At 37.4% G+C, this 24,377-nt stretch overlaps 1 protein-coding gene across 2 annotated transcripts in view; it reads right to left on the reverse strand.

Moving 5' to 3' along the window:
* The window catches only part of PDE1C (phosphodiesterase 1C), a 217,241-nt gene that overhangs the window by 16,141 nt on the left and 176,723 nt on the right, over positions 1-24,377 (reverse strand). The window contains exons 14-19 of one of the 2 annotated variants that reach the window (XM_062498241.1): positions 19,226-19,346; positions 17,875-18,050; positions 14,492-14,785; positions 11,180-11,254; positions 9,859-9,920; positions 3,796-3,808 (exon numbers count right to left, since the gene is read on the reverse strand). In XM_062498241.1, the coding sequence (XP_062354225.1) occupies positions 3,796-3,808; positions 9,859-9,920; positions 11,180-11,254; positions 14,492-14,785; positions 17,875-18,050; positions 19,226-19,346 (741 nt within the window). The remainder of the gene's footprint in view (positions 1-3,795; positions 3,809-9,858; positions 9,921-11,179; positions 11,255-14,491; positions 14,786-17,874; positions 18,051-19,225; positions 19,347-24,377) is intronic. The other variant, XM_062498250.1, reaches the window with a different exon arrangement.

The raw sequence follows: 24,377 nt of genomic DNA on the forward strand, positions 1-24,377 counted from the left end.
GTAATTAATCTCTCTTAGTGATGTTTAGGAGCCCAAAGTCTTAGAAGAGCTATCTATTTTAACAGTTTGCATTTATTCTGCCAAATTCAAACTTCCAAAATCTGCTCAAGGCCAAACTTGCAAAATCTCTCTCAACACAGAGGACACACAGAAGCATTTAGACTGAGGTAAGAGTTTAGACTAACTCAGAAACATCTGTTTGGTATTGACTCCTGCTCCTCACCAAGCATAAATCACAGAGGTGATATTGGTTGCACCAACTGGAAGTGGAGAGCTGACCTCTCCAGCACTGCTAATAGCAGCCAGTTCTGCTTCTCCAGATCAATGCTTGCCTTTTACTTCCACCCCTTCCTCTCCAGCTGCCAAAAATGAAGTGCTTAAGACGCTGTTGAAGGTTAGGATGTTGTTTTGGGTGTTTATTCTTTCTCTCAGGGACTTCTTCTCCCATTTGTTACCTAAGAGATGGGAATGCCAGACATTTAAGAGACAAAAGATGTGGTCAGGATGGGGAGGAGGAGGGAAGGGATGCTCTTGGAGAGCATAGAGATACCACAAGCCTTGGCTGGGGGTCAGGGGCTGGGCTCAGCCCTCTCTCTCTCTCTCTCTCTCTCTCTCTCTCTGGTATCACAGGTCAGATGGCTGTGGTTTTGGTGCCAGACTGCTGCTGCCTGAAGGATTTGCTGTCACTGTGGAGTTTTGTCTTCCCCTGCTTCTCCTTACTGTGGGTGAGCCTCTGCTAGCAGGACTGGTCATTAAAGTGGGACCTTTTCAACACTTGACCACATTGGGAGGAACCCTCACCATCTGTTTGGGTGCCTCAGGGGAAGCTTAGACATGACCCCCTTTCCTCTCCACAGGGAGCACCTCCTGGTTGCTTGTGGGAGTCTGGCTGCCATGGACATCACACAGGAGATGTGAGAGCCAGGGAAAAACTTGAAACAACACCCTCCCTCAACATTTTCTCTTGTCCCAGGGTCGCCCTGCCCCTGCTGTTTTCTGCCACTACTCCGGGATTTTTTGCTACACTTTAACATGACACCCCTCGTCCACCTGGATTCCTGCTGCCCCCGCCATGACTTTGGGGTTTTTGTACCCTTTGTTTGGTGTGTGCTTGTCTCTGCTTTTACAGACTGCTTTTCCAAGGTTCCTCCTACAGACCAGCTCGCCACCCGGAGATGCTCTGAGACCGGCTGCTCCCCATAAGTTTTGCAAGGGGAGCCCCTTTTCCCTCTCTTTTGCCACCTGAGCCTCTGTTGCCATGTGAGGAGTGGAGGCTGAATCTCGCCCCCTGCAGGCGCGGAGGAATCATCGCACCCGCCCTGCCCGGCCGGGAGCCACCAGCGCCCCTGGCGGCTGTGACTGGAACTGCACCAGAGGGGAAAGTGCCCGACAGCCGGGAGAAGGATGGAACTGCCTGTGTGGGGCTCTGTTTGTTGTGCTGCTGTTGTTGTTTGCTTGTCTTGTTTTATATATATTATATGTGTGTGTGTGTGTGCGTGTGTGTGTGTGTGTGTGTGTGTGTGTGTGTATACTGTGTGTGTGTATATCTGTATATATTATATATATATATTAGTAAAGAACTGTTATCCCTTTTCCTGTATCTTTGCCTGAAAGCACCATAATTTTACAGTTATAATAATTTGGGGGGAAGGGGTCATATTTTCCATCCCAGGAAGGTTCCAGCCTTCCTTGGCAGACATCTATCTTTCAAACCAAGACAGACACCTCCCAGTGGCATTCAGTGCCAGGCCAGGCTATCAGGACAAGAGCAAGCCCTATTGTTTTCAAATTCCATTTAAAAGGAAAGCCTCTTTTCTTTCCTCAAAAAATAAATGCTGAATGCAGAATGCAGGACAGTATGGTATGGATTAAGGATTCCTTGGGCAGGGGTTTTGGGTTTTGTTTTTTCACAAATTATTTAGCCTGCTTCAAACCCTGTGAATGAAAGTGTTTGTGAGGTTCTTGCATGGTCCTTGTTTTCTCTGCTCAAGTTTCTGAAGCATTATAACCATTCTTAATTCTGAAGAAAGCACAAGACAGCACAATTATTCAGGACTATACTATTGAGAATACAGGCAAAAAAATAAAGGTTACCTTATATTTATAAAACTCAGATTCTCTTGCCACATTGCAAAAAACGTTTGTAAAGCAGACTGACAGTGTTACATCCTAACACAGCAGATAGCAAAAGGCTTGCAATTGAAGGAAAGTTCCATACACAAAGTTCATGTGCTGTGACTCTTCAGCCTAGAAACAGAGTTCCAGGGAGAGTCTAATAAGAAAGCAAATGAAATTGCTAGTGGCACCAAGAATGTGAAAGGGAAAAATTACTCACTGTTTCTAACAATCCAAGAAGGGAATTACCAAACAAACTTATCAAACAGTAAATTTGAGAATAAAAATATATTATTTATCACATAATGCCTAAGTAAATTTTGAATTGTGTTGCCTCAGTGCCCAATACACAAAAGTGCCAGGGCTCCAAAGATAATTAGTCAAAATAATGGAAGAAAAATCCATCATTGTGTATCCAAGTCAGAGACTTGACCTCTGCATTGGCCTTCTGGAACACAGAAAACTGTAATGGGGTACATGCATTGCTCTGATTTTGATTTTTGTTCTTTAAGATCTCTTCTGTGAAATGCATGGAGATGGAGAGCTAAAGAGACTTTTGTCTAACTCAGTAAGGTTATTCAAGTGTTCACAGCAAAGCTGACACGGTGTTTGAAAGTAGCTCCTACCCTTACTAATTAAAAGCATAGGTTTTTCAAAATTAAATTATTTATTGGAAGCTCTGCTCCCCCTCCCCCCACCCCAAAACCAGCTCCATCCAAGCACTGAGTGAAATGATAAAAGAAATTGCAAATTCTTGTGTGGCCTTTGATATCATAAAACAAATACTAGCAGTGCACAATGAGGTGAAATAGTAGTCTGAGTAACTGCATCTCACATAATCTATAATCCAGTCTTTCCCACTACAAATAACAGAAGTATTTGCAATTGCTGAGACAGATCACCAAATCTGCCACTTTTAATTCTTTTTTTAATTCTCTTTTGGACTCATTCAGAATCTTACAGGATGTAAAGCAGTGACTTTTTTGTTTTGGTTTGGTTTTGGTTGTTTTTATAAGCTTTTTACCCCAAATCTGGGTATTTCTTGTCTCCCTGAGTGCTGAAGTGGGCTCAGTCAAAATTTGCAGTTTTCCACCTGAAAAGGACCATTGGAGACATTTCTAGTTCTCAAAATAAAACAAATATATTGAAATCTAAGTACTCAGTTCTCAGCACTGGATGATTCTCTCAGAAAACAAAATTATATTTGAAAGTGCTTGTATTCTTTTTAAAGCAAGGGAAAACAAGAACAAATGCTCCTAGGAAAAAGTTTTGAATAGTTGTTTAGTAAGTGAATTTAAATAATATAAGTCCAGTTTAGCACATGACTCAAGTGCATAACATTAATTTTTCTGTAAGGAGAAATAGCATTAGTATAGAAGGTAGCCTGGTTTTGGCACATAATTGTGTCTAAAGCATTCATGAAGCAAAACAATTTTTAGTCCTTTTCACACTGATGTTGTGTTTTCTGTTTGCTTGACAGTTTGCATTCCACTTGACCTGGGATAACATCAGTGATGAAAGAGATCAGTTTTGGTTTAATATATGTTATTTTGCCTACCAGCATATTATGGAAATGTATAAAAGCAGATAAAAATATTATGAGCACACTGGCAAAGATTTGGTTATACCAAGTAATGACTGAGTTTCCTGAATAAAGCATGTATGGCAGAAATCAGATACTAGGTAAAGCCACCTAGAAGATTAGGTGCAAAAGCTTATTCTATATTTGATAATTGAACATAACTCAAACCTCTGCATATGTTTGGGGTAAAAGCTAGATCACTGTTTTCCTAAAGAGATGTTCCATTGCGGATGAAAATAAAAACCCCAGTCTTTCAATGAGCAAGGGGGATGAGTTGTGTGGTGGGTTGGCCTTGGCTAGACACAAGGTGCTACTCTATCACTCTTCTCCTAAGCTGGACAGGGGACAGAATATATAAGGAAAGGATCATGTTTTGAGATAAGGGCAGGGAGAGATCATTCACCAATTACTGCCGCATGTAAAACATACTTGAGAAAATTAATTTAATTTATTAATGAAAACAGACTAGGCTAATGTGAAGTACAACTGAGCCTTAAAACACCTTTCTCCCACCCCTACCTCCTTCTTGGGCTTAAATTTATTCCTGATTCTCTACCTATTCCTCCACAGGGCACAGGAGGACAGAGAATGGTGGTTAGAGTCAGTTCCTCAAACATTGTCTCTGCCACTCCTTCCTCCTCATGGGGAGGATTTCTCATACACTGCTGATGGGCTCGGCCTTTTTGGGTGGGTCCTTCTTGGAGCTGGCTGGGAATGTCTTTGTCAGACATGAGGGAAGCTGCTAGTGGGTTTTCAGAGAAGCCACCTCTCCAGCCATTCCCACTACCAAAACTTTACCATGGAAATCAAACAGAACTGTCCACAGGAAGAAGGATAATCAAAGCCAACAAAGTTTTCAGCCACATATGTGAATTAGAATTTTGTAATAAACACTGGGCTTCTTTGCCTGAGTAACTGAAACATAAAATTAGGATAATGCCTAGCTCTGGGTCAGACACAAGGAATTGGTGTATTTCTCACATGGCAAAATGTCTGTTGGAGACTGGGGTTTTGCAGGGGGAGTAGGTTGGATAGAGAGAAAATAAAAGATCAGGCTGAGCTTTTCATCTAAGTAAAACAAAACTTATGTTTACTATTCATTTACTGCTGGATAAAAATGTGGAACACCATTTCAAAGCAAAAATTCTCATCTGGATCTTTACAATATGTCTTCAGTTTTTTGACAATCATTTTTTAAAATTAAACTCCTAAACACTTTTCAACTAATAACACTTGTTGATTTTCTTCTATTTGTTGATTTTCTTCTATTTTTCTTCAATTTGTTATTGTCTGCAAGTATCAGATTTGAAGTTAAGAAAAAGAAAGAAGTGGTTTAGAAGGAGAGAAAAGAATGAATTGCCTAGTGATGGATTAGTTAATGAATATAAGTAATGAAGATTACACTTTTCAGTCATTAGTATCTAGGTATCTGCATGTTACTTTCTCTTTTGGGAATGGGATGCCACATTATAAGAGTCCTATCTGTTTCCTGTAGCTGGTATGCTCAAATTGGAAGTTAGTTGCTCTGTTTTTGAAGATGCAATCTAAATGTCACTAATGTCTTTTGAAGGGGCATTTCATATTCTTCCTTCTTCTCATGAGAAGACATGATCTTATTTCTCTTTCAGGCCTAAGTGTTGCAAAAGGAAAAAGAAGACTGATTGTCACTGTACCAAACATAATTCTTGCATCTGGGAGCAAGGAGGACTCTTGTCTTGCTGAAGTGGAAGATTTCTATACATCATTGCACAGGCAAATTTTCATAAATGGGATAAGGATTATAATAGAAGCAATGTCACAGCTGTATTCCCTGACTGGTGCAATAAATTGCCGGTGCAAAATCAAAGAAGAATTTCTGCAATGCACTGTGTAAGTTACACATTCCTCTATGTCTCTAGGACCATGAATGTTATCCCTGAGGAACAATGCAACCATCTGCCATCTCTGAGCAGAACTATATGTAAAGGACCAAATGTAACATGGAAAAAGGTTCCCCATACAGATAACTACTCAAAACCCCTACTTAAGTTGCCTCCAGTGATGATTTTTTTTCACCATGCCCCTGAATATTCCAAATATTCACTTAAATCAAGACAAGTGGAATTCCCAATTTTTCAGCTTGCCACATGTATCTGTGACTTAATGTAAAGTAGAATCAAAAGGCAATCCTCCATCCTAAAGACTGTGTATCTAGGCTCCTATGAATAATAAAAAGCAAGCTAAAAGAGAGACACATGTATGTCTCAAAGGAAAACCAGGTGTTTTCTGTAAGACTTACAAGCACACACAAAACTGACATGTTGTAAAATCATCTGCATAATTACAAAAGATACCTTTCCACATATTCCCTATATTCTCACCACGCATGCCATGGTGATGTACTGTTTGCCCTGTCTAGATACTAACAATGTATTTTGCACTTGGCTTCAAAGATCATATTCATCTGCTCTTAAAACTGCATAAAATCTTCTTCAGAATGCATTCTTCTATGCAAATTCCATCTGGCCTCAGGTGCCACTTGCCAAATTAGTCAAACTGTTTATTTCAAAAGAACACAAAAATGTTTTTTAAAAGCACAAGAAGCTGTTCCACCCCCCAGTTATCCTATACTGCAATTCTATGGAACAATTGTTCAGCAGAGATAAAGTACAGTGAAATGCATCCTTTTGGAAGGCAAAATGCCTTCATGTTACAAGCAAGTTTTTCCAGAGAAAAAAGCAAGCTTTTCTGATTTGTAGCTTGAGGCCATAGCTGTTATTGTAATTCACGTAACAGGAGAAAAAAAAAAAGAAGTGAGAAAAGGAAGGAAACTGTCTTCAGTAAGTAGACTTAAACTACAGTCATTCCAATCTGCCTGTGCTGCTGGATTATGACACTAATATGAAGAGCACTATCAAGCAGCAAGGAGAAATACAATGTGTTTGCCTTACACACTGAAATGGAATTTTTGTTTGTGACAATAATGGAGAGATCAGCTTAACTTTCAAAACCATTTGAAATGGCACCATTATTACCATTATTTATATGACCTGCAATTTACCTTTTTACCTCTCTCAAGGAGACATAAACAAATGCTCTTTATTTATACATTTGAGTAATCGACTTTAAAACAGCATCAGAACTGTGAATATTAAATAAGTAGGATTTCATCAGAAGTCTACTTAGTGTTCATTGCTATGTAGTAGTTTTGGCTATATTGGCACATACAAAAATTGCATCTTGCAGAAGTCTGCAAAGACAGGCAATATTAAATGGTTGAGAAATTTTGACAAATGAAGCTGGGAAGAATCCTGTTAATTAAACTCTCTCTGAATAATTGTGGCATCTTTATCATGGTGTCTTCTCACCACCATGTTCCTATACCAAAGGAATTGTCAGATAACATTCTGTGCCAGCTACTCTGCCACTTGATTTTTTGGGACAACTGAGACAGAAAGAAATGAAGGCTTTAACTTAATAATCAGGGAAATTTTCACTTCCTGATCAAGAAATTGTTATCAAGAAAAATTAAGACTGAAAGGCAGATGTACATGTCGGCATGGGCAAAGTACAGAACTCAAAGGAAAAGCCTTTAACTACTGATTAGCAACATTATATCTTAAAAAAATAAAAATAAAAATAATTAAAGCTAAAACCTCCATCTCTGAAATACAGTCCATATATTAAAAAGGCTACATGTAGTGTTATATTACATTATATTATAGTGACTATAGTCTACTGTGTTGCACTGCATAGACAGAAGAATGTAGTACTGAAACAGATCTGTCAAAACACAGGTTTTGATTTGACTATGAGGTGGCAGCTCTGCTCAGCACAGAGCCAGAGCAAATTAGGTTTCCACTTATGTTCTAGCTGTTGAAGATGAAAATATCCTGTATACTTCTGTACTAAAACATGCATGTTACCATTAGAGTAATATGTTCCTAGAACAAGCACACAAAAAAGAAACTTTTTATTTGTCTACAATTGGTAGCTAAGAGGGTATATTTGACTGAATGGACTGTGTTTTTCCCAAAACAAGAAGTTACACTGAAAACTGCATTTAACATTGCAGAATCTTTTCCCAGGGAGGAAAAATAAAGGATGTAGAAGAAATAACACTGTGAAAGTGTTAATCATAGGATCATACAATCAAAATAGTTTGGGTTGAAAAGGGACCTTTAAAGGTCATCTAGTCCAACTCCACAGCAATGAGCAGGGACATCTACAGCTAGATCAGAATGCTCAGAGCCCTCTTCAACCTGACTTTGAATGTTTCCAGGAATGAGGTTTCTACCACTTCAATGTTCCAGCCTTTTGCCACCATTACTGTAAAAAAATTTCTTCCTTATATCAAGTCTGTAATGGGGAAGAAAAATTTTCTTATTTGCTGTTAGTTTTAGTAGAAAAAAATTGTTTCAAAAAAAGAAAGGTTAAAATATAAGGAAAAATTATGTTCATGGGGCTGCTTATAATTTTCCATTCAAAGACTTGCCAAGCAATGATTTCACATGAGAAAATTCAGTTTTCCAAAATGGTTTAACAATGTTCTATCCCACAGGAAACACTTGATGAACTATTTGTGTTCCCACAGAAAAAAACAAAAACAAAACAAAACAAAACAAAAAAAAAACAGAAAAAACAAACCAACAGCAATAATTTGAAGATCAGATTAACATGAGACGAAGACTAGCCTGTATTCAAGAGACTTGCACAGGATTTTGAAGAAATTAAGTCTGAAATCCAAGACATGACTACAACTTACATAGCCATCCTCAAACTCAAACTGCTCAAACTAGCTCTACTGCAGCTGGCTTTGGTATGGATAGAATTAGTCATACAAAGGTCTGGCTAGACACTTAGTTCCTCACACTCTCAGTGAGCTTGATCCTTGTTCCTGGAGACATGCCCACTTGAGTATTTTTTTTGTAGCTTCAAGGTAACTGACAAAGAAACTACATTTCATACCTGTGACTACAGGGTAGACATGTGGTTTCAACATCATTGTGTCAACATGGCTAGCTATTCTATATCTCTCTAGACACTAGGTTCCCCATGCAGTAGAAGGACAAACATATTAGAATAATTTTTGAATGACTGGAATCATTAGAATCATACATACTTCATGTATGCATGCCTATAGGCAGATATTACAATAGCTGCCTTCATATATCATTTAAAAAGCAGCTTGGATACATATCCTATAAAGATTTATGCAAAATACAATTTGCAGCTTTCTTTTCTGGGTGCAGGATGCAAATGCAGTAGGAGACAGTGTTGTCACTTGGGTTCAGGACTTCAACTGATGCAAAAGGGTAGCGGTGAGAAAGCTGAATCTCTTACGTTAAACATCCACAAATGGGCCTGTTTAATACAAATACTCCCCAGCTACACATGGAACAGAGGTTGTAAAACCCAGGAACAGAACAGAGGTTGTAAAACCCAAGTACCCTTGACCCTGAAAAAAGTCCAAGCTGAGTTTCACCCACAAGCAAATTATATGAGGTGAGCACATTATAGCCATAATTTCAATCTTTCTAATTCTTAAATCTTTTTTTCCAGTGTGTGACGTGTGAAAGACCATGCACTGGCATAAGAGAAAGCATATGTTCGAGCAAATATTTTAGTACTCTGCAAACATCTATGTATTATCCATGGATAATGTTCCTTTCTCCACACCCCTCACATGGCTGGTAAGGAGATTTGCTCTGGAGCGGATAATGGACAGAACAGGTTGTGCAGTATTTGGCAAAGCAGAAGCACCATTCTAGTGTTTTTCTTCCTAAAGTGAATAATTCACAATATCTTTTCTGATTTTTATCAGTTTGATAATTACCTATAATCTGAATGAGAAGCAGTCTGCCTACAAATTGCTTCTGCATGGTTAGAGTTACTTATTCACTGTAACCCACTGGTCCCATGGTACTGGTCTTCTCCGTAAAGAGATTAACTTATCTATCTCTTACAGGATAATAAATAACAACTATAAATAACACCAAAGATAAACAACTTGTAAAGAACCAAATTCACATCCTCAATCTTCAATCTTCAAGTTCGTATGACACGTTAATTTCTTGGTCCACCAGCCCAAATAAATACGTGGCCCTAATCTTTCTAAAACTTTGATAGTGAAGGCCTTCAAATGTAACATTTTCCTCAAAGTTAGAGAGTTATGGATCTACTCTCTTGGCTGAGCTGGTGCTCTTGAGTCCTCCTAAAAAACACCCAGTGTTTCTGCATTCACCTGGTCCTGCAAGGAAGCAGACTTCCAGCACAGCTGTTGCTTAGCCATCACCCACCAGAGTAGAGAGAGCAGTCATTCTGTGCATTAATCTTTCTGGAATCTTGATTGTTACATCCAGAACTGCACCTACTCCTGAAAATCTGATGTCACATGTTATTTCAGTATTTGTGCCTAATTTCTGCATGACTGAAGTAAGAGCTGTGATTGGTACTCATTTAAGACTGTTTGCCTGACAGACATTTAATTCAAGTATATAAGTAACATGACCTCTTAACAAAAGAACTGAATTTTTCTAAATAATTGTTACTAAGGGATCTCTTAAAAAAAATAAATAATTATGTGTCTGAAATTAATACATGCTTCTATATTAAATTTTCTATGTGTTTAGTTGAGATATTATATTTTCTTCCTATTTACCACTTTTCAGTGGGAATTTAAATAATTTTGATGGTTTTGACCATCGAAACAAAGCTCTGTATTATTTATATTTAGAAATAATTACAATTCAGTGAATTTCACTGATAGATACACAAAATAAAAGCTAGAAAATTTGTTCACATTTTTTTGCTATGTAATAATTCAACAATTGTCTTTGAAGCAATGTGGATTCAGATACTGTCTCATAGGCCTGTGGTACACAGGTGAGGAAGTGTAAAAGTGTGAACACAGTGCAGAACTTAGAGATATTTTTCCAAACTGCTGAGGCTGCTAATATGTCTGTGGACCTCTACACTAGGCTCAGACCCATTTGAAATTATTCCCAGACACCTATGAAACAGTCCTATGGCTTGGGATTGCTACAGTTCAAAAATGTTTCAGCAGCCTCCCTTTTCAATAGCATCCTTAATAGAACTTCTTGTGCAGTATTTTTCTTCAGCCTGATTTCTTCATGTCCAATGCATCGTGTCCTTACAGACAGAAGAATACAGTCTGAAGAAAGTCAGAAGGATAGAATCTCACAAATCTGCATTTCTTATTAATCAACTCTAATAATCCAGGATTTTTCTTTCAGGTACTGCACAAAATTTGATGGATAAGGCTTACCAGTGGAACTAAGTGGTACTAGGCATTATGTGAAAGGAATGATTATCCCTCAGAATTCTTCAATGGCTTTTTTCAAACCCGATGACTGTTTCTGTTAAGTTTGTTTCTGGTTACCACACAACCTTTTTGGTTTTAGAATAAACTGGAGATGTTTAGGAAACAATAGATTGTATATAAAAATGGGTGTCAAAAATGCAATAAAATGTTGTCCTTACCATCTGTTTTCTTTGATTCATCCCCCACACTAAACTTATCTTTTCTGTCCAATTTGTTGTCTTCCTTTAATTCACCTAGAAAGAAGCAATAAGAAACAATCAGAAATACTATAAGCATTTTAATGCGTGCAGAGTGCATTTTTATGCTTGTAACTCAATGAAATTGTAATACCCAAAGGAGATGTTGTTCCTTAGGAGGAAAGGCCTGAGATAAAAAACAACTTAATTTACATATTTTGATAGAGAAAAGCACCAGAAAAAAATTATCTAACTCTGACAGATAAGCAAGTTTTAAATCTACTTATAAATTTCTACTAATTATCAATACCTTTTAAATTTTATAGGCAAATTCATAATTCCTCTGATTGTATGTAGGCCATTAAAAACTTAATCATAAGCTTCATTTCAGAATCAGGAAATGTTTATGGTTTCCAAAGAAATAAGATCCTGCAAGGCTTCATCATTAAGTGTCTGTTTTAACAAACTATCTTAGATACCCTGAACAGGCCTGTGTAATTTTGACTTACTTTCTCTTACCAGATTCCTTTATCCACAGATTCATTTGTGTTGGTATCAGGGAACAATCATCCTAGCACTGATCACTGCTTGTAGTGTCAATGTCTATGTCAGGCCTCTAACAAACCAAAAAAGTCACAGCCTTTGGGAAAGCAATGGTTCATGCAGAATGAAAATAGTAATTTAAGATGGCGTGTATTTTCTGAATGTCAACCAAGAGTGGCTCTTTTTTCTGTCCTCTATTAGCCATACAGCAAAGCACACCAGACCTTACCAGACCATCCCTTCATTGAATGAGAATGCCAAATGCTAGATCAAATAAAAACTTAAATGGAAAGCTGTAGCATAACAGAGCTATTTCAGCTGCAGTGTCCAAACAACAAGAAAGGTTGTTTTTTTTTTCCTTTGGTGATGCACACCTCAACACAAAAAGCTGTAAAAGTCTCACTTCAGAATTTTGTAAATGTGAGGCTGTACTACAGTGATGCTTATTCTATTTCTATTACTATTTTTGGTACTATAACTACTTCCCAGCCTTTGGATCAAGATTAAAGGTATTAAGTGCTAAAGAGGATATGATCTGCCTTCAAAATACTTATGGACAGTGGATATTTATTTTTATAACAGCTAAAAAAAAAGAATTGTAGAGAAACGAGGTCTCCCTCTTCCACAATGTGCCTTAACCATTAGCATATTCATTATTCTTGGACAGTAGTGGATCTCTCTCCAATTAAGTTTCTTCATAGTATAAAAGAGGAATTGTTTTCAAACTCCAAAAATATTTAAGAAGATGTAAATAAAGCATGTTCTGTTCAGTTTTTATTCAAAAGTTTTCATGTTTATCTTCCTAAGCTTACTGTGTGGGTGGAAAAAAAAAAAAAGGGAATGCAAGATGGTACTGGACAAGCAGCACCCTCCTCAGCTGATCACACTGCCACTGACTTGGGGTCTTTGTACAGAGAGGTTATGACCAGATCCAGCATGGTTTACGTGTCTGTCTGATGAAGGTGATCTTAAGAAAAAGGGTGCAGTATTCAGGAGCTGAAATAAATATGTATGTAGCAAAGCATGAAAGTATTCTTGCATTTCTTCCACCATCATAGAGCTAATGGTAATGATGAGCTAACAAAGCTTTTTTGACCATTGCATAAACTAATTGCTTGACCCTAAGTGCGTGCAGGAAAAAATGCCGAACATCTACACTGTTTCAGAGTTTGAGCTCTCAAAGAAAGCACAGGGCAGTGTGTGACAGAGAGAGACTTTAAACTCACCTGATAACACAATTTCTGAGCTTTCAGTGAATACCATGAAAAGGGGACTTTTGAGTAATGTGATATCTACCCTGTCATACTGCCAGCAGTAGAGGAGAATAACAACCATAATGATCTTTTTGAAAGGGATTACAGAGGCAGAGAAGTAGTAAGAAAAATACATTAGATGGGATATTAACACACAGGCATAAAGGAAGCTGTGGTAAATCTACAGATGAGAATGTTAAGATTTCATCAGTCCCCAGAGACTCTGCAGAGATTGTTCCTCATAAAGGCCTTATCCCATAAATAAAGGAGCAGAATTTCTTTTAGTGAGGGAGACACTAATTTTCAGAAATCATTATAATTCCTTTCAGAGCACTTTTGACAGCTGTAGAAGAGACACGTTGCCAAAAAAAGTACTAGCAAAATCACTAGAGCACACTTAATTCCCATGTTGTTAGAAGCATGCAAAACAAATGATTGCAGAAGAAAAGTCTGATGCAGTCAAACTCGCATCTCATATGTCCCTGACCTTTTTGTCTTTCTGAGGTGCCCATTCCTGCTCACACACATAACGCTATCTGAAGAAAAATCCCATACATTAGTGAGAATGACAGCTTTGATTCCCACAGCCCTTCCAATCTAAAAACACCCCTAATTACAAAGGAATTACTGGGAAAGGCCAGCAACACTGAGAATGATATCAGGAATCTTTTAAACAGAATTTCTGCATCTCCTGCCATCTAAACTCACTGCTGAGCCTGGTCTTTCAAAGCCTAAATTATCATTCAGTCTTTTTCTAAGAGGAGGTTTCTAAGTGGTTTTTCCACTACTTTTGGACTGCATGACACAAGCCAAGTTTGTGATAGGACACATGTGGCTGTAGTGCCATTTTTTGATATTGGCTCCAGGGAGCAGAAGCTGTGCAGGAAAGGGCAGTGTAGTGGCCAAGAGACAAGTGATCTCTTCTGTTGGGTTTAATAAGATTTTTAATGGAATTTTCAAACATTTTTTCCACCATTTTTGGGTCAAAAAAAAATAAAGGCTATTGATTGTATTAAAAAATAAACTGAACAAAGGAAGAATAGGCAAAAAATATCCTAAAAAAAGAGAGGAGAATAATTTTCTGTTCCAAAATATATTTTGATCTGAGGCTCAAATCAAAGATGCATTTAATTTGCTTTAAAGCGAGTTTATAAGCCAACTTTGGCTTCTCTGCTTGTCCTCAAGCAATGAAGATGTTCATTGAAGCAGGAATATTTGTTTCAGCTTTCCATGTTGTTTATCGTAAGAGGCTATTTCAGTTCCATGAAAAAACTATTTTTTTCCTTTTTTTACAAGCAGGGGTGGTGAACCCCATCTACAGAAGGACACTGCTTGGAATTTAATTTAGTTTCTGATTCCCTTATATAGGTGACTATGCCTATGTTCAGGAAGATACTCTGGGCCCAGGAATGTTTTTTCAGGACATCAGGTTCCACCACCACTAAGGTAAGATGCTGGTTTTAGGGCTGGATTTATGTTTCAGTAGAAGAGAGCTCACCATTCTGGACACGCTGTTTCTCTTCTCCCACAATATGATGGTCCATTTTCTTATCTGTCCTAGGTGCATTTTTCCCTTGATAGGCTTCATGTTTGCTCATGCCACTTTGCAAAGTGTCATTTACAGGATCCTTACTGGGATCTGCACTTTTGCTTTCTCCAGGATTTGTTTCTTCGCTCTTTTCTGCCTTTGGTTCTGTGATATCTTCACTTGGCTTCTCATCCTGTTCATCTCTTTCCTTTTCACATGTTCTCTGATAAGCATTTTCCTCTGCTTCTGTCTTAGCTTTTTCTTCTGCATCTTTAGCCAAGAGAGATGCCAAACAAAGAAATAAATCACAACCATCAGTCAATTTGACAAGAACAACTCACTCAGTATCTAAATCTACTTCAGCTTTTCACATGGAAACAAATTTACTTAGATAAACATAGGAAGTGACTTGACAACAGTAAAAGAACATAGGAGAACATTGAACAAAATATTCTGAAAATAACCCCCCTGATTCTCCTGAATGTATTTTACGTGCATGCCCTTTTTTTACCATTTAAAGATCACCTTTGAAAAGGCGGTTCCTCAAAATTCTTAAATGGTAAAAAGAGATACTAGCTACTGAAGACTGTAGGGATGTCTCACAGATTTCATAAAATATTCTGAGCTAGAAGGGATCCATAAAGTGCAACTCTAAAGTGAATACACCATACAGAGGTCAAACCTATACCCAAACAACTGAGCTAATGTCAGGGTCTCATGACATACCAAAGGATTTCTCTCACTTGGGGATCAGAAAAAAAAAAAAAAAGCTTTATTCTGCACCTGAAACACAGGTTTTTCTGTCTCGGGAGAATTGGGATTACTATAACACCATTGGATAACTGTCTCTCTTCAAAAGTAGTGTCAAAATATACTTTATCTAAATGGTGCTTTGTACATTAGTGTTTGTTTAGTCAGTTCTTTTGTTTGTTGCTCTTTAATGATGATCATTTAGGCAAAAAAAACCCAAACCAACAAACCAATCAGTAATAAATTCACTTTTCCCACACAGTATGAGAAACCTTTTATTTTCACAAATATCTTTACAAATAATTTAATAAAAGTATTAGTTACAAAAATAGCAATAATTGGTTCCTTCCAACTTCTATTTGTTGTCAACAAACAGTAAATGTTTCTGTATTCTCTTAATAATAATTGTTTTTATTGGCAATGCATCTTGACTGCAAGACACCAGTTTGCCAAGGGTCAGCAATTTAAGCCCATGCTGTGTGGTAGACCTTGCTACAAGGCAGGCAAGGAGGGTGGTGCAGAAACCTGCTGCAAGTCAAGAGAAAATTGCAGCTGAGCAAAGATACTGATGCAAGAGGTTCTGGAGTCCAAAAACAGTTCCTTAGTCCTACAAAGGTATGCTGGGCCATATGTTTATTTAACTCTTTCAGGATTAAAAAAATATGCATGCTTGCACTGCTAAATGTACTTAGAAACACAGAAATTATGTAAAAGTCCTCCACAGGTCTGTCTTACATATAGGATTTTTATACAGTTTATGGTTAGTCAAGTAAATATATTTGGTACATGTTGAAATTAAATGCTTAAAACTAATTACCTATACTGTAACTTCACTCACTCAATACTCTTATACTGCAAGACACTGAACATTTTAAATGCTTTGCTTGTTTGGTTAGCTTTAATTTGGTCCATAAGGAATTGATAAACAAACAAACAAAAAACTCACAACAAAACAGAAACAAGCAAAAAACCCCTCAAAACACACACACACACCCCCCCCCAAAAAAAAAGAAAAAAAGAAACGAAACCAAAAAAAAGCAACCAATCCAAAAAAAAAAAAAAAAAAGGCCCTGGGAAATAAACAGATTTTCAGTTATGGTTTTGTTTTCATGTCCCTGAAAGGTGTCTTTCCTTAATGGCGAGTTTTAATCACAAAGGAAAACCTGTTTTGAATAATACATAATTTCCTGAACCTTTAGACAGTCTTTCAGTTGGAGAGGAATAAACTACTCTGGCACTTCGAAGAACTATGCCAAATCCCTAAAGTCACAGCCACATAATATATTAAAATCAAACTCCTTCCATTCTTACATTTATATGAAATAAAAAAAAAATCCATTAAATAACGGATTGAGCAACAAACATTCAGATCAGAGAAGAAATTGTATCACAGTTTCATGACGAAAGAAAAACCAGTGAAATACTCCCCCTATTTTTTTGCTCCAAATGTGGCCTAAGTCATCTAAGGGCTCTAAGATACCTTAGGCAATCATCCATACTCTTGAGCTAAAGGACAAGTATATCTAAATAATTCTCAAATGATGGCTCTCAATATTCCCAAAAAAGCTGCAATAATAGAGATTTGCTAATGTCTAACTTATTACACATTATAATAATGTCTATAATAACCTGCTAATTATTTATCCTCTTAATGGTCCAGGGTATTTGAATAAAAAATAGTTTACTTATTTTGTAGCTGCATTAGTCTTCAAAAAACTGCTTTCAGCTATTCACTTTCTTAGCTATAAACAAGTTATCATAATTTTCATTGCTGCACTCTGTATTGACTACAATTGGATCATATGTTTTTTCAACTGCAATGGCCAAATCTGGACACAGAACAGCACTGAGGGCCTTGTTACTGCTGAAAAGATGAGAAGAATGCCAGAAAAGTCTTAGATTGCTTTGCTTTGCTTTGCTTTGCTTTGCTTTGCTTTGCTTTGCTTTGCTTTGCTTTGCTTTGCTTTGCTTTGCTTTGCTTTGCTGGGTTTTGCCAATAGTGGTGGTGGGATGTTGGTTGTGATTTTTTTTCAGTTTCATGACAGTATTGAACCCTGGTTAACCTCCAACCAACACAACACTCATATTCTTCTGAAATGTTTGCGGTCCTTCCCAGACCGATGACATCACACACATTTTCAGCTTAGTTCCTAATTAATTTTCCAAGTTATCATCAGAAACATGAAAACAACTGTGAACAGAGAACATCGTGTCCTCCCCTGAACTATCCCTCAGCTACTATCCATCTAAAACTACCACACCCTTTCAACCTGAACAATGAACAATTGATAAACCTATATTTACAAATATGATTACAACTATTTTTGCACCCACTGAGTCTGATTTGTGACTTTGGGGGAATTCCTTTTAAATCTTTCCTCCTCCCATTGTCCACATCCTTTTTGTTATGTACACTTCATTAGAAGAATATAAGTCACAGCTGAGTCACAATGTCCCTGTCTTTCTGAATTCAGAGTGGGTTGTTGAACTCAATAGGTGGATTCTTTCAAACTAACAGTTTGAGAATGGTTAGACTGAAGACGAGCTTGAAGAAGAAGAGGTCAACAGAATTTTATTCTTTCACTAAGAAGCCTCATTATTACCTTTGGTGGCTTGTGCTTTCCATTTCTCCCTGTTCTGCTGCACCACCTCAGTCCAGGTGTCTTTAAAACATTTGAAATCCACAGTGAGTATGGAGCAGTTGAGTGAGGCACTTCCTTCAGACCCAGTGCTCTTGACATTTGATCTCTTCACTTCAGAGGGACTAATGCTATTCAAACTGGGACACAATATCACAAAACACAGAAGAAATCAGCATCCCCCATACATTCAAATACAGCTAAGAAAAAATAATGGTTGAAAGTCAGATAACAGAACTACCCTGAAAAAACTAAGCTTGAATCCTTCATCCTTCCCCTCTCTCCCACCACAGGCCAACCAATGTTAAAGCTAAGAGCACAACCTGAGCCAGTATTAGAAAGGGCTGTTTTCCCCCATCTATTTCTTTGCATTCATTCTCACTGAGAAATAGAATCACTCAAAGTGCTGTAGCTACTTTTTTTTTGTGTGTGTATCTCCACTCCCTAAATATTACTGGAGACTCAGACAGTTCTAGAAATCAAATATGTCACAGGAGGAGTCTCCTAAATTTCACCAGTGGGAGGGTATTAGGCACAGGTCAATCTCTGACAAGGGCTTGGTGACCTCAGCTAAGGCTCAGGCATTAATTTCTGTTACAGATCCTACAGTTTACTTTTGATGCTTTATTGTGAACATTTAAATAAAGTCAACAAGCAAAGACAGAGAACAATATTAGTGTTTGGTCTTTGTTTGCCCAAGAGAAAAGAAGTCACCTGAGGCAGTGAATCCTGACTTGATAGCTCTACTCTAGGGACCACTAGAATCCCAAGATATGCCTTATCAATTAAACTAATAAAAGACCAGTATCTCTAAAACATCAGCGCAGGTTGAATGGGTCAAGACTTCTTCCACCTAATCTACAGGTAATTGTGGTGGTTCTTCACACATTTGCATAACCCTAAATAATGTCACAGAAGTGTGCTTATTTTTTCCAGCTATTACTTGTGTTTCAATCCCATTTATAATTCCAGGCATGAAGAAACAAGTGCCTCCCAATTACTCTCATTACCTTCTCTCTGACATTAGTGATGAAGAGAGTACTGAGACTGTATCTGAATACATGGCTACAACAATTTGTGCTTCTTGCCTTAGAAGTCATGGCTCAGGCTGATGCCACCCTTCTCCCTCTTGGACCTCCTCTAGGCTGGACTTTCCCTGCGCAAAGTCACCCCACGAGGTGAGCTGCAGTGTTGACAATGCAGATATGGGTCTTTAAGCCACAGAAAGACATACACTGTAGAGGGGGGAAACCAGGGCTGTTGATTGCAATGGCAGCTAGTACAGAGTGAAGGGAGAGGGTGCAAGGTTATTCACCTGGAACGTCTAAATCCAGACAGGCCAGAGTGAGAAGCTTCATCAATTAACGGAGTCACAATTTTCTCTGTCATGTCAGTCAGCACAGTAAAGGTGGGTTCCACAATGAAATCAATGAAACCTGAGCAGAAACACAAGCAGAGTCAAGCAGGCAAGAGGAGGATTTATGTGGAGTCCTTGCTTCAGTGAATACAAATGACCACACTGTAAATGACAGTAAAAAAATTATACCTTGAAAGAGGAATAGGAGCATATTAGAAACGGAAACGTGAGTTATACATTAATCCCTGACCCAAGACCCTCAATATAGCATGCAATAAAAAGTACCTTCTTAAACATCAGAAAGAGACTCTGGCAAATCAGAACATAAACAGACTTATCAAGATTTGTTTTATAAGAGGAGTAGTGTGATATTGAAGTCAAAGTCCTAGTAGATTTTGATAAAACTTAAAAATAAAGTTCACCTTCAAAGAAGTCTCTCAAAAAATAAAATAATTATAACAGTAATAATACCAGTAAGCTTAAACCTCGCTTACTGTGCATCAATATGTTGCAGTGAATTCTCTCTCTTCAGTGCTTGGCCAAATTTTTCTGGTTGATAATAAAACAGATGTAGATGCTTTTCCCACATTTTTTAATATTAAAAAAAAAGGAAGAAATAAAGACCCAAATATTTTCTACATCAGTATACAGCTTGCCAGAGATGAATATGGCTCTGGGAAGTGCAGACTGAAGAGCCCTGTGGCCATAAGGTCATGAGATGAAGGAAAATCCAAACGTCATTAATAAAATGTGGAAGTGAGTAGCTTACAGTAGCTTACATATTTCCCCAATTCTTCCAGCACTTCACTTATGAAATTAGTTAGTGCTGCAGGTAGCCAAGAAAACCATGAAGTCCTTAACCCCTCCTAAGGACATTGGAGTCCAGGTTGCAATTACTACTGCTACAAATCCCTACTATTAATTTTTAGATATTTTTTAATTATGAAGAATTTATTATTCATTAAAAATATTGTAATTTCTCTGACCAGGTCATGATCTGTTTCTATGGCACTGGTGATTCTGGGTGATAACTGAACAATAAAAGAAGAGGTCATGTGGTTCAGGCACCTGAATTCACAGGTGTTTCAATCCACATCTTGAGTGCAAAGAAGTAGAGTATCCTCCTAATTCCATTTCCTTCCCCAAATTTTTGCTAAATTTCTAAAAGGATGGATTATTCAGTGTATTTTCATGCCAATCAAATTTAAAATGTTATTTTTAAGTAACATTCTGTAAATCTGGAGACACATGCAGTCTTATCTGAAAATGTGAATCATGTGCGTCCATAACACTGGGTCAGTCTTATCTATTAAAATTTAGGAAAAAAAGAATTCCCAGATAGTTAATCAGAATGCATGCAGTATAAAGCTTGAACAGGAAATTTTATGCTAGATCACAATGCAGATAGTCCCAGAAAAATTCATATAATTTTTTTAAGCACTGAAAATTTTTCTGACTGAGAACAGTGTTAGGTTTGCCACAGGAATCCTAAGTATAATGAGAACCTGATTTACACATCTGTGTGTCTGTCTGTCTATATATCTCTTCTATTCCCCTTCACTCAAAAACTTATTTACCTCTTAATGACCAAAGAAACACAAGTCATAGTACCTTGTCATTCTGCTCAGCATGTAATACCACTGCCACTTGCTCCTTCCCCACTAACAACCCTGAGACATGCAAATCTCTGATACCAGACACATGAATGCATCACAAACTTCAGCAGCAAGATGGTGGGATCTGTTTCATGAGATACTGAACAGTTGCACATAAACACATTGAACAGTTGTGTTTAAGAATAAAGTTTTCCCTGTGAGAAGTTTTGCATCTCATCAACAAAAATGAGCAGAGTTGCCAAAAGGGACCATTCAAATTAAACAAAATTTAAAACAAACAAACTCAAATTCTTAGGACAGCTTTTCTTTGGCAAGTGGCATTTTTTTCCTCTATTCCCTATAAAATGAATAAGTTATTCAACTATGTTACCTTAAAATAGAGATTATAATAAAGTTGGAGTCATAATCTGCTATTGTAGAAAAAAATAAGACTTTATTAAAAATTATGTAACTTTTGCCATATTCCCACATGCCTCCCCCCCTTGTGTGCTCTTACTCTTTACCTAAAGACACTGAGATTTAAATACGGTAAATTCTGAATATCAAATAATGAGCCTGAGTTTTAAAACCTATTAATGCTAATGATGAGTTTATCACACTTTTCCTCCTTCAATAGAATGAGCATGCTAAACATTTCTGTACCCTAGAGACCAAGATGATTTTGCCAGTTAATGCTGCATGCTAAGATTTCAGGCATACGCCTAATGTTCGTTCATTATATCTGTGAACATCAACATAGAAGAAATTTGGTACAGGATAGTTTTTCTAAAATTCACCATAAAAAATCATCAGCATTTATCCAATGTTTTCTGAAAGTGCATTTTCATTTCTTGACAGTAAAAGGACAAAAATAAAACCATGCTGTTCCATTTATAAGCTGCAAAAGAGGACAATGATAATAAAGGCTGATTTTCAGTTAGACAGGCTTCCTAGATTTCAAGTCAGAGAAGTTTTAGTTCCCGGTATGCTTCTTGGAAAATATGAGTCTTGGTCTGATTTTCTTTGCTGTTTTTTTCTCTCCCCCACTCTGACAAACAGCTTGACTTCCCAACAAAAATCTCACCCAATTTCTGTACTTCACTCTGGTACAGAAATATTTATCATACTCATTCTATTGAATAAGAAACAGGATGATAAATGAGCCATTATAGTTAACATTACTAGTTTTTCAAACTAAAGTTCAATGATTTATATTTATGGGGTATTTATTTATCAGTTTAAGCTGAACTATTTTTTCATAACTTGACACAACAGGAGAGACACATTCTTTCCTTTGAGGAGTTTTCTTCTGTTGGATGCAAGAAGTCCATATTTCCAAAACCTTCAGTCTGCGTTTGTGAAAAGCTTTCATTAATGAAAATGTGTGCCCACTGTTGTTGCATCTATAGTGAACTCAGAGGAGCAATCCAGCAACTGCAAAGAGGTTGAGCCACCAGAACATGATTTCTAGGCTGTGTCCTTGATAGAACCAAAAGCACAATTATATTTCACAAAGAATAGAGGTTTTAATTTGTGAGAATTGATGGCTGCTGGGTGAAGATGACAATCATAGAATCACTAAGGTTGGAAAGGAACTTTAAGATTGTTAAGTCCAACCATATAATAGCACAGTCTGGAATTCAGTAAGAACTTAATAATGCAAAGAAATGTAATTACTATTCCAGGAAACAATTTTTGAGACTATTAATTGGGTAAATAAATGAATGAAAAGAGATTATTTGTCTGTAAATCTAGCTTCAGCTTTGAAAGTCTTACCTCAGCAGGCAGCCAGAAAACAAGTGGTTGTAATTTAACGAAAGGGAAATTAAAGAAAGACACTGTCAAAATGTGCAATATACTGAGAAATTAATAATTTTATAATGGTAGAAGGCAAATATAAAGAGTAGTCTATTAATGTCAATGGATTATTAAACTGCACAAATGAAATAATATGTGACTAAACAAGCCTGCCTTTGCCTACTGACAAATGTCTCAAAGACGAATTGTATCTGTGGTAGTTTAATATAACATTAATTTTGCCATGGTTCGACACAAGGGACATTGGAACAGAAGTTTCTTTCCTCTTCTGGTCTTTCTGAGCAAAGGTGGACAAAAGGAGAGGACCAGGAAACTGGCTCCCAAGCATACACAATCCTATGCAGAGGAGCCCGAGAAGGCACAACTCCTTTTCTCTGTAAGGAGTGAAGAACATTTCTGAAAGTTGATAAAACAGATGTATGAGAGAAGAATCCAGCTGTACTTTCCCTCACAGCTCCCAGAGAGGGATAGTTTACCTTCTCCCACAGCACAGCAATAAGCCTATATCCAGGAGTCTTCAACATGAGTTTTAGCTGAGACTGGAGCACTTCAAGTTTGTTGATGCTTTCCTCCACCAAGCTACTGGCAGAACACACAGTTGTATGGTAGGTTATTATTCCAGAGGAGTAAATGCTACAAGCCTGGTATCCAGGCCAGGCTTGTATAGGGCTCCTCAAACTCAGATTCTTATGTGAATTTTCTAAATTTCCACAGCCATAAAAATCTGGGATGCTGTCTCTGATATAATGGCTTGCCTACCAGGAACAATGAAATATTTTTAAGCAGAAATAACTCTTAGCCAAAGATATGAATCTGTACTTTCCTAGATTCAGAGAAATCTTTGTTTCATTCTTTGAGAGAAATTTCTTGCTTCAAATTTTTCGTTTTCTTTCTGTAATATGTTTTCTGTCTTTCCGTTTTTCTCAGTTCTCTCAATTTTAGTATCCATGTAATCTTTCTTCTTTTATTCCATTTGGTTACCTATTCTCCAGTGAGACTGGAACATGTTCTATTTACTTCATTTACTTCCAAGGTACAAAAATCCACCCCCAAATTCACCTTTTCCATGTTCTCTTTATTTCACCAAGTTCCCTGAACAGTTTTACTTTGCTTAGCCCCCCTCCTTGTTCTTCCACTAAATGTAAGGTTTGTTGCCTCATCCTTCCCCTACTTTTTCACTCAGCAACTGAAGGAGAGGTAGCGAAAGTTCTGTTGGTGAGCCTGTAGAAAGTTCTATTTTTCTGAATGGGTGGCACAGAAAAAGGTTTGATAGTTGCTTGGCTTCAGTGAAAAATAGTGGTTGGTTTAAAGGATTGGGAGGGAAAGGGTGAAAGGAATAAATTGTTTTCTCCAGGTCATCAAAGGAATTGACACTACATTTTCATATACACCAACGACTCTCATTCACATGATATTCTCGTGTACCCTGTCTTCACAGCTCACAAAATGGAGTAAGTGTCATAACCAGGTACTGTAGTTATTTCTGCAGACACATCAGAGGTAATTTGGTTACAGTATGGAACGATCACCATAAATTTGATGTCTCTTCTTCGAATGTTTGATCTGGAGAAAATAATTCCATTGTGCCTTATTTCCTCTCTTTAACATAATTCCAAATGATGAGATCACTAGGATCTCATTGAGAAGATGAAGTTGTTTTTTTGAAGATGCTACTTTGCATGCACCAAAAGGGACAT

The sequence above is a fragment of the Cinclus cinclus genome, chromosome 1 (genome assembly GCF_963662255.1).
Source record: "Cinclus cinclus chromosome 1, bCinCin1.1, whole genome shotgun sequence".
NCBI classification, from domain to species: Eukaryota; Metazoa; Chordata; class Aves; order Passeriformes; family Cinclidae; genus Cinclus; species Cinclus cinclus.